Genomic DNA, 12,080 nt, shown 5'->3' with positions numbered 1-12,080 from the left:
ATCTTTCACATATCAAAGGGAAATTATTGGAGAATCCCTTCAAAACCAGATCTAATCACTCATCAGAAAGGGTAGTGCCTTCATATGAGTCTGACTTCACTCAGTGTACCATTCTGGATGATTGGAGTCTAATTAATACAAGACAAACCTTTTCTGAAGAGGGGGTTTGAGCCCTACAAGAAGCCAGGAAACCTAACACCAGGAAATCTTACACAGCCAAGTGGAAGAGATTCTCCATCTGGTACCTTAAGCAAAACTCCAACCCCTTCTATCGGATACCCCCCACAGTACTTCAGTACTTATGTGAATTATTACATTCAGGGTTGCTCTACTCATCCATCAAGGCTCATGTTTCTGACATTAGTACTTTCCTGTCTTGGGAGCACCGTCTCATGCCCAGGACAGAAGATTTTCTGAGAGGTGCTGTACACCTTAAATCCCCAAGGAAGCCTATTGTCCCACCTTGCAACCTTAATTTTTCTTTTTTGTTTTTGGAAAAATGTACTTTACCCCATTTAGTTGTCCAAATTGCACTTGAATTGGATTAGGGAGGAACTCTGTTTCACATGGATGAGGAGCCTGTTCCATAGAGGGGGTAGCCACTGATATACATGCCTATCTCTTCAGCAGGTCCTATTTATATCACAGGCAAGGTTTAAGTCTTTAGAATGGGTAATTCTGGTATTGTTTATTTTGTGGATATGCAGAAGGTCCATCAGAGTGGGCTCTGACAATGCCCTGTATGCCAGGCATAGATCTCCCCTCAAAAGCCTGTAGGAGACAGAATACAGGGATAGGGCCTTGAGTGAGTCTGCATAGGACAACTGGATGTTGTATTATTTTAGTGAGGAACCTTCTGTGGAGTTTCCAGTTGTTGGATATGCCTGGTTAGGTGCTTACCAAAGGGAGCATTGTATTCAATGATAACTCTGATGAGTGCTGAATACAGTGCAACAATGACTTCCTTGGACTTAAATGCCATACCTTTGTTTATAAGTTAGACTCCTTAGATATTCACAGATGACTGAGGTTTTTGCATGGATAAAACTAAAGATATCACAAAAATATACCACTTCTTCATCTCCTTTAAGGATTCCAGTTTAGAACAGCCAGTTTCCAAACTGTTGCTTCCTGGGTCTGAAAGTTTATTTCCCTCTGCTACTCTCAGCATGGAAAGACTTTACTCACATGGCCAAAAGCACATTCCACTTCAGCAGTGGTGTCATTTGGGGTCTTCTACAAGGGGTGGTTACCAGGTCCATTCTAGAAGCAGTTATGTGGTCATCTATCCACACTTTCACAAAACACTAAGCCAGATGTCTTCTCCAGGTCCAGCGCACTCTTTGCCAGAAGTATTTTGTCTGTCCTCCTGGACTCTTCTCTTTTCTTTTCCTTCTCTTTAAGCCTGCCACCCTTCTTTCTCTACAGCTCTGGGACTCAGTCAGTTTGTTAATAATATTGCAACAGTGACTCAGTCAGGACGTAGTACAGTTGTTTAAGAACGTACTGTAACAATAAATGTCCTACTGATTACCGTAGCAGTATTCCGTCCATCCCACCTTGTACCCTTTCTATTATTTTTCTCTCTGTATTAGCAGAAACACTGTGCTTTACACTCTCAGACACACAAGCATTATCCCAGGATATTACAACTTTTATGAGGGGCTACTTGCTTATCCTTTTCAAACTAAGCCCTTCCTAGCTGACCAGTCTCCTTTCTAGATTTTCTTCAGGCCACTGCTGGCTTGGAGCTAGACTGAGGATCAAGCACACATGCCTGATTTTTATACCCTACACTGATGAGCTTAGGTCATTATCCATATGTACATCCTAGGAAGGGAAAGCTTTAATAACCCGTTGGATGTCAGTAAGCTACAACCCATCTATTAAGAATATTGCAACAGTGATCAGTAAGACATCTACTGCTATGGTAAGTTCCATCTTCCAGCACTAAAAGTGAGCGCTCTGTACCTGTTGTGCTACGAACTTTCACTAATAAACTGGAGACAGTTACTTATTTACTTTTGTGCAGTTTATTTAGTAGATCAAAATAAAGTTAATTCTTAGAAAGAAAAACAAAAATAAGCATACAAAATAAATGCTCTTTCTGGTTCATTAAAATTGAAAAGTTTTTTTCATTCTTGGTTATGGTAGCCTTGGTCAAGCTGTCACACACCTGGTACTTTACAGTAAGCTCCCAATACGCATCTATATCACGTTATCGAAATTTTACTACATCGAATCACTAAAGGTTGGCCTCTAGTGATCGATGTAGTAAAACATTGAATAATGTTAAAAAAATAAATAAAAACTAACTAGCGTAGGTAGGGAGACAAGCCCCCCGGCACCCCCCACGTGGGGGGGCTACGCCTGCCACACTTCCCCTACTTAAATATTCCAACTCCGAGACTGCACTACATTGAGATAAATGGAAATCTCCCCATGTTCTGCACTTTCGATGTTGTGCTGCCGACAATATCAGCTTCGATATTGTCGGCTTTCGACATTGTGAAGTAGACCCCCCAATACTACACAGGTAAATCCACTGGAAAGTGTCTGGTATTCCACAAATAAATTCACAACTTCTACTTATAATTTCTGCAGGAGTCTCTACTCTTAGTGTTGCAAATTCCCTCTCTGAGACAGGCAAATGTCTTTACCATCTTGGGCTACAGCCTTTGCTTTAGTTCAACAAGTGTTTCAGTATTAACCTCTGCTGTCCTAATTTATACAGTAATGGTATATATGCACCATCACTGAATTCATGTCACATTATGTGGTATATATGTACCACCATAAAACAGCAATTTAACACCTTTGACTATCCACTGTCCCAATAAAAAACCTCCCAGCATAGATTTCATGGTTTTCTAGGGAATTAAATCAGTCATGAAATCAGGATGACTCATCTGTATTCAAGGGGCTACTGCCAGACTTGTATCAGATAGTGAAATTGAATGGCTGTTATGATATACTCTCTCTATTAAACTTTATGTAGACATCCTGTTGTTTATACAACCACTGTAGGAGTGCGCAGTCAGTTACCAGAGTGAAGATGATTTCAAATAAGTAAGGCTGTAGTGATGTAAGTGCCCACTTAATACTGACACATTCCCATTCTGTTGCAGAGTATCTTTTCCAAGACATACTTAGCTTTCTCCTTGAGTAGTATGCTAGGTATTTCTCATCTACTTTCTGAGGTAACACAATGTCTAACTCAACACAAGATGCATCATTGTATACAACAAAAAATTTACTAAAGTCAGGGGCAATCAGGACTGGTTCTGAACACAGCATTGTTTTCAAGTTGTCAAAAGCACCTTACATTATTGGGTACAAACTTTTGGAAGCACCATGTTAGAACAAAATTTTTGTTTTCATTGGTACTGGGGTATTTCCCAGTTTTTGATAGTTTCTGTTGTATCAGTATGAGGTCTAGTTACCACTCTCGCAGTCCCATAGCTTAGGTTGTTGCTGTTTGAGGTCTAATTACCCCTCTCACAATCCCATAGCCTAGGTTTCTGTCTTCAGTCATGCAAAGCTTACTTGTGGCGGCATTAAGTGTACGTCTTCCCTGTTTTAAAGAGTCTTGCACAGTTTGTACATTGACCAACTATGATCCCACTGTTTGAATAAATGTTTGTGTCATCAAAGGACAGACATGAGGTTTTGGAGCCTTATTGATGAGCTTTTGAAAGGTGAAAAAAGTTCTGTGAATCGCAAAGGGTAACAGCATAATGAAAAAGGCCTTTTGGGTGGAAAATGCCATCTACTCCTTTTGGCTTTCTGTGTAAGATGAATATGCTAGTAGCCTTTTGTGAAGTCTGTGGTGGTTAAAAACCTTGCTTTGCTTAGCCTCTCTATGAGTTCATCTACTCTAGACAATGGATAAATGTCAAATTTGGTTGTCATTTAGCTTTTAGAAATTATTCAAAAATATGGAATACAAAAGGTAAACCATGATACAAAGAACAAAACATGTAAAAACAAAGTGCACTGCACAGTCAGGCTTCCAAAGCTTTAATATAATTGTTTAGCACTTTCCTCCTCAAAATAACTGGACTTCTACTCTAAATTATATAATGTAAACACTGCATTTAAAGCACCATGAAATCACATGATCCAAAGCAACCACTTGTAAACAATTAGACCTAACTATTTGCAGTACAAAAATGCAGCAATAAATTCCTAATATTTCGTATTAAAAACTGTGATACAAGTAAATAACATCACAGAAATGCAAAAACACATTTGTAAAGGACAGATCTGCCTGAAATCTGTTGTTTAGGAGTTCTAAGTTTAAGCACACTGTTAAATGATTCATTGTTATTTTTACTTATTCCAGGAATTCTGCAAGCATTCAGTTTTAGCTGCCATAACAGCTCACTGTGTTTAACTGTTTCCTCCCAGACACCCCCCCCCAAGAAAGTTGAAATTGGGTAACTATATTGGACAAACAGGTATAAACCTTATTCTGATGGTAACAAACATCATGGTAATGAAAGCAACGTGTTGTGAATTTGATTCTGGAAAAGTGAACATGTAACAGTTACACACACAGAAGAATGACTGAGTATTTCACAGTAGTGTTTATTACCATAGAACTGTGCTGGGTTTTAAAATGTATTTTTTGAACATTTAGCGTTACTTCTACAGTTTAAGTACAGCAATGTCTAGTATTTTTCAGTGACAAAATTCAGACATAAATAGACACATTAACAGGTGCTGTCTTGTAGATAAGCAGTCAGATATGACCTCATCACAAAATGTTTCGCATCCAGAAAAAGAGTTAATTTTTTCCTCTACTCATCACTTATTAGCCCCATTAAAGAGTACAACGCCCCTTTTGATATGTACCTCACAAGACATCTACAACAACTGGAAAGGCGGCAAAAATACCTCACAAAGAGGATTACCGGCCTCAAACAGATGCCCTATGCAGACCATTTCAAAAAAACTTCAGCTTTACTCTATTGCATATTGCCTACTCAGAGGCAATCTCTGCCTAACATACAAAGCTATGTCAAACCCATAGCTGCTGGCCATGCTTCACTTAAAGAAATCCCAGTCCCTCTGAGTTACATGTTCTAGGGACCTAAACCTTGTCACCACAATAAACAGTACATGCTGGAGGGATAGATTCCTGTCCCAGACTCCCATGCTCTGGAACAAACTACCTATCTATATCAAACCAAGCTCCTCATTAGCATTCTTCAAGAAAAATCTTGATCATTGGATAAGAAATAGTAAATTCACCCCAGGGATTACTTATGTGGCTCTGCTCGACAGGGGCACAGGAAAATAATTTTCTTGGGTGGCGAAAGCCAGGGTACCTTTTTGGCTAGGTTTATATAGGCCCTAGGCCCAATAGCCTAGTACCTACCTATGAACTTATGAACTACCAAGCTATTTCTGAAACTACAGTATGTAGTTTTCCATTAGAAATATACAAGGAATGGACTACTCTTTCTTAAAAACAGAGAAAACAGAGAAAAACGTCCTTCAAAATGACAGTACTGTATAATAAAAAACACTTGAGAGACGTACAGTAGTTTGTTAAGCACAGTAATGTAGGTTAGTGGTGGGTATTATAAGGAAATATGTCTTCCTAGAGTGTGGGGGGGGGGGGAGTCCACATTTTTGGTGTTGAAGCTGACAACACTCTTGCACAGTATGTTCTCTTCCTATAATGCTGCCAAGAACTATTGTTTATATTTGTGTGTAAGATGAATACTGTGGCACAGTTCTAAACATATTGGGATTACCTGCAGGAAGGTATGTGCCCAGCCAGCCAATGTCCCAAAGCTATGCAACATATGAACACAAACAGATTCCTCTTTATGTAAGGATGCATACCTAAATCTTTGAAAAGGAGGCAGCTGGCCCTCCTCCTCTTTTTTTGTTTGCCGGTAAAGATGAAAGTTATGTTCTGTGGATGGAGATCTTACATCATAAATCATTTTCGAAGCATTCAAACTGTACCACCATGCCCTTGGATTAAGGCAAATACATGTAAGCATAAGGGCAGTCTCCATGCTTGATTTATGTACATGTAAGTATAAGGGCAGTCTCAGTGTCTGATTTATGTACATGTAAGTATAACGGCGGTCTCCATGCCTGATTTATGCTTTCCTTCCCCTCCTAGGATACAGCAGGACTAAACTTGCTAAAGGTTTTGGGGTTGAAACTACAAAAGTGATGCTACTCAAACTTCTACAGTTATAGTAAGTTGTTCACACAACTGAAATGTGTATATTTTTCATATGGATCACTGCTGCAGTAAAATTCTTGACATATGGAAGGCTTCCAAAGCTGTATCAGGAAAGAAAGGAGAAAAAAGCAGTACTGTGTCCTTTTGAGCCTTAATCAAGACTGTATGAACTTGGACTTGATTTGTTATAAAGACTGTGCTTACAAATAGCTGCTATATGAATATTACTATAGTAGACAGTACATTAACAATGGGAGGTGAATGGGGAAACAGTATAGACCAAACTGTAAAGCATGTATCTGAGATTACCTAAAACTATGAATGATGGAAGTTAGATGTGAGAACGATGGTTATTTTGGAGGGAAGAGTAAACGAGGGAAGAAAGGTGAGAAAGGGGCTGTATGTCAATTTTACATAATTGTAAATCAGCAATTAAGTTTGTGATTTAGGCTGCCTGATAAAAAAGAGCAGCTGACTGAAATAAATTAAACACCTATTCAGAGTTGATTAATTCTGATAAAAGATAGAATTGAGCTACCTAACCTTATTTCATTAGTGATCTTAATAACAGAATAAAATAGTCAATAAATGAAAATTACTAAACCATGTACACACGTCATGATGAAATACATTGCATATATTTGTTTTTTTAATAATATACTTTCAGATAATCTGCTTATAAAATAGTTAATAAATGAAAATCCAAATATTTTAAATTGCTAAACCATGTACACACATCATCTTAATGAAATATATTGCATATTTGTTTTGTTCTTGTAATAATATACTTTCAAATCACCTGCTTTAGGTATGAAGAGTACAGACTGCAATGTGAATCGCAGACAACAGCCAACACTTGTGACATCACAGTTACATGACCCTGCAAGGAACCTCCAGCAGATGTCTCAGCCTGGAAAGGACATTGATGAGGTTTATCTCACTCGTGTACCACAGCTTCCATCAGATCATCACTGCCACCAAACCCCTGAATGTGACAATGGAACACCTGTGGCACATCACCCGACAGAGCATCTACAGTTGCAAGCTCAGACGGTGAAGGTGTATGATGACCTTCCTCTCTCTCCTACTCCAACACTTCACTCAGGACATGGCTACAGCAGGAGTTCTGAATGTGACACAACTAAGGGATTTCACAGAGAGAAAGAAATGCACAAATGTGCTGAATGCAGTAAGGCTTTCACATGTGCCAATAACCTGAAAAAGCATCAAGCCATTCACACAGGGTTGAAACAATATAAATGTAGCGAATGTGGTAAGTCTTATATATGGGCCAATAGCCTAAAAATTCATCAAGCCATTCATACTGGAGCAAAACCATATAAATGTACTGAATGCAGTAAGTGTTTCAGAAATCGCAGCAATTTTCAACAGCATTTTGTCATTCACACAGGACTGAAACCATATATATGTACCGAATGTGGTAAGTCTTTCAAATGGGTCGGTCACCTAAAACGTCATCAAACCATTCACACAGGATTGAAACCACATAAATGTACTGAATGCAGTAAGTCTTTCCCATGTGCCAGGAACCTGAAAAATCATCAAGTCATTCACACAGGATTGAAACCACATAAATGTATTGAATGCAGTAAGTCTTTCACACGTGCCAGTAACCTGAAATATCATCAAGCCATTCATACTGGAGCAAAACTAAAAAAAAAAAATATTAAGAAAGATAGATGTGATAAAAGCAATGTGCAGTATTAGAACAGCCCAGGATATATTATGCACTATTGGAGATAAACTAAAAAATTCAAGACAGTCTGAAAGACTCAGAAGACACGAAGGTAAATATAAGGGAAAAGCACAAAATGAGCAATTTACTGATGACCAAAAAAGTTTTATAGGGAATTGGGAAATAAGGTAAAAGGAATTGATAGACTGCCGACAAAAGAGGAAGTAGATACATTTTGGAGAAGTATCTATGAAGATCCTGTGGAACATACAAAGATGCTAAATGGGTAGAAGAAGTAAAAGAAAGAATAAGACATTTAAAATAAAAGAAGGATAAAATTAGAGAAGAGGAAAGGCAAAGAAAGAAACTGGAAACTGTGGAAACTCTGATGCAGTCAATGTTGAGGAGTGATAAGCCAGTGAGTTCCCATATGACAGAACAACAGAAGACACAGGATGAAATTGAAGAGAATGTGCCACAGGAAGATGCTGTAGAACTTTCTATAGAATGCCCACAGAAAATGGAAAACAAGGGATGTACCCTCAATATGGAAGAAAAGGAGTTGAGAGGAGTTGCTGGATTTAATAACAAAGATAGATACATCAAGATCAATGAGAGAAATAGACTGCAGAAGGTTAATAAAACCCCAAAAGTCAGAAGCTTGATAAAACAAATGAATACAGCATACCACTGTCCATAGAGACCCATGCGATATAACAGAAGTAAACAGAATATATTACTGTGCTGCTAAATTAATAACTGATAAAGTTCTACCACAGGAACATAGGGTAGCAAGGGAAAAGAGGGGGCAACAGTGAATACCATCATGGAAATATCAAACAGAGAAAACTATAAAGCAGCTAAGACAAGAAGTGTCATTGTTAGAAGATTATAGAAGAGGGAACAGATCAATGAAAATATTAAGGAACGATAGATGTGATAAAAGCAATGTGTGGTATTAGAACAGACCAGGATCTATTATGCACTATTGGAGATAAACTAAAAATTACAAAACAGGCAGAAAGACTTAGAAGATACAAAGATAAACATAAGGGAAAAACACAAAATAAACAAATTATTGATGACCCAAAAAAAGTTTTATAGAGAACTGGGAAATAAGGTAAAAGGAATAGATAGACTGCCAAAAAAAGAGGAAGTAGATATATTTTGGAGAAGTATCTATGAAGATCCTGTGGAACATAACAAAGATGCTAAATGGATAGAAGAAGTAAAAGAAAGAATAAGAAGTTTAAAGGTACAGGATATGAAATGGGATGAAATAACAACTAGAGAGGTTGAAATAAAGTCGAGAAAAGCCTCTGACTGGAAAACCCCAGGCCCAGATGCAGTACCTAACTTTTGGCTTAAAGTATTAACTTCTTTTCACGATGAGTGAGCCATGAGTAAGAACTATTTATATATGCACCCTGAACACAAACCGCACTGGTTAACAACAGGAAAAACAATGCTCTTAAGAGTGAACCTGCAAGCTACCCTGAAAATTATAGACCAATAGCTTGTCTTCCGACAACATACAAACTCTACACAGGAATTGACGTAGACAGAGTTTATAGTCATTTAGAAGAAAACTCAATTATGGCCGTAGAACAAAAGGGCAATAAAATAAAGTCATATGGAACAAAAGACCATTTGTTGTTAAAGTTATAGTGGAGAATTGTAAGAAGGGGAAGAACCTAAGTATGGCATGGATTGACTACAAAAAAACATTTGATGGTATCCCACATTCATGGATAAAAGAGTGCTTAAAAATGTATTAGGTACTCCCTACACTGATTGATTACATTACATTAACCATGAAACAGTGACAGACCACTTTGCAATTAAGCCATGATAAAGGACAGATTATCCCAGGGATAAAAATTCAAAGGGGGATATTCCAGGATGACTCTCTTGTCACCCTAGTTATTCTGCCTTGCCATTAACACATTAAGCTGCTTACTTAACAGCCTAGGCCATTGCTACAATTTGGCTTCTAGAAAACAACAAAGTCTAATGACTTCTCATCGTCTCTTTGTTGATGATTTAAAATTGTATAGCTCATCGGATGAGGAACTGAAAGCACAGGCTGCAGGTTGTCAAAACTTTTTCAGATGATATCGGAATGTCATTTGGTCTTGATAAATGTGCAAAAGCAACCTTTAAAAAAGGAAAATTGCGGGACCAGGGAAACCTCAGTTTGGGACAAGAATGTGATATAAAAGAACTTGAGCAAGAGCGGGTATATAAATACTTAGGAATTGATGAAGGATCAGCAATAAAACATGAACAAATGTGAATAAGGCTTAGTAAGGAGTACTTTAGAAGACTTAAATTAATCCTGTAAACAGCACTAACACCTAAGAGCAAAATCCAAGCTATAAATCCATTTGCTCTTCCTGTCCTATCTTATAGTTTTGGAGTGATTGACTGGCCCCAAAAAGTGTTATATTGGATATCAAAACAAGAAGGATGCTTCTTGCTCACCAAATGTTTTATAAAAATCAGTGTATACCAAGATTATCTATCCCCCGTTCTGAAGAAGGGATGGGCCCCCTTGAAATTGATTACATGTATGGATCTGCAATTGTGGGACTTCACACATATCTATTGACCTCACAAGATCCAAATGTGGTGAAAGTTTTGAAACATGAGGAGAATAAATCTAAGATGACATCTCTGCTTAATCTACCAGAAGCATATCGACGTTAAGCAGGAATGGAAATATAAACAGAAGCGGATAAAGAACAGGGAGCAACTGAATGTGCTAAAAAAAGAAAAGAATATAAGGTGGAGGATCAGATGAGAAGGCAAGAAATGTGGAAAAAACATAAATATAGTTGCAAGTATAAAAAAACTGGAAGAGCCTCGTGTTGATCAAGAACGAATGCAGGAATGGTTAAGGAGAGGTGAATTTACATCAAGAAAGGAAAGGTTAATATTGGCAGCCCAAGATAGTGGGCTGCGTACATGCTGGTTTATTAAGTCAATTGAACATGTGGGAGAAACAGACATATATGTAGGTTTTGTGGAACCGAGTTGGAAAGAGTTACATACCTTATTGCTGGTTGTGATACTCTAATGGCAGAGAAACTGTATATGTTCCTATGAAAGGTATAGTAATGTGGCGAGATTGTTACACTGGAGATTGTGCAAACATTATGGTATCGAAGTGGCTGAAAAATATTGGCAACACGAGCCACAGAGAATCATAGAAAATGATGGTTTACATCACATGGGATCACCCAATACCAACAGTCCAAAAGATAGATACTAGAAAAGAAGACAAAAGTAGCATTGATCATTGAAATTGCCACACCTAGTGACTATAGTGTCTCGAGTACAGAGAGACACAAAGCCATAAAATACATTGAACTGCAGGCAGAAACGAGAGCCACGTGGAAGAAAGATACCCAGACAGTTCCAATAGTAGTAGGAGCAACTGGTCTTATAAAAAAGAATTTACAATTATATTTAGATATGTTACCAATTCATGTAACACCGTATGAATTTCAGAAGGAGTCATTGCTGGGCACATTGCGGGTATTGCGAAGAGCACTTTTGGCTAACAGAGAGTGAAATAATACTAATTTTATGAACTTTAATCGTACTCTGACTTAGGAATGGGGTCGTTCCCGTCATGGTATTAGAAACCCAAAAGACTTGGGGAAATAAAAAAAGAGCAAAACCATATAAATGTACTGAATGCAGTAAGTGTTTTAGAAATTGCTGCAGTTTTCAATGGTATCTTGTCATTCACACAGGACTGAAACCACATAAATGTACTGAATGCAGTAAGTGCTTCAATAGCTAAGCAGTCTTCGAGAGCATTATGCCATTCACACAGATGTGAAGCCACATATATGTACCGAATGTGGTAAGTCTTTCACATGGGTCAGTAGCCTAAAAATTCATCAAGCCATTCATGCAGGAAGATTTAGCCATGAGTAAGAACTATTTATATGCCTACCCAGAACAGACACCAACCTGGTTAACAACAGGCAAAAAAATGTTCTTAAGAGTGAAACTGCAAGCTACCCTAAAAATTATAGGCCAATAACTTGCCTGCTGATGACGTGTACACTATGGCAGTAGAACAAAAGGGCAATAAAAGAAAGCTATATGGAAAAAAGGATCATCTGTTGTTAAATAAAGTCATAGTGGAGAACATAAAAA

At 37.9% G+C, this 12,080-nt stretch overlaps 1 protein-coding gene across 1 annotated transcript in view; it reads left to right on the top strand.

Annotated features, from left to right (window-relative positions):
- The window catches only part of LOC122814401 (zinc finger protein 665-like), a 112,343-nt gene extending 104,248 nt beyond the window's left edge, over positions 1-8,095 (top strand). The window contains exon 4 of the mRNA XM_044086984.1: positions 7,020-8,095. Within this exon, the coding sequence (XP_043942919.1) occupies positions 7,020-7,939 (920 nt within the window). The 3' untranslated portion in view covers positions 7,940-8,095. The remainder of the gene's footprint in view (positions 1-7,019) is intronic.
- The last annotated feature ends 3,985 nt before the right edge of the window (positions 8,096-12,080 follow it).

This window comes from Protopterus annectens, chromosome 10.part0, assembly GCF_019279795.1.
Source record: "Protopterus annectens isolate FY-2018-M chromosome 10.part0, PAN1.0, whole genome shotgun sequence".
Taxonomy (NCBI): domain Eukaryota; kingdom Metazoa; phylum Chordata; order Ceratodontiformes; family Protopteridae; genus Protopterus; species Protopterus annectens.
This window is presented reverse-complemented; position numbering and strand designations above follow the sequence as displayed.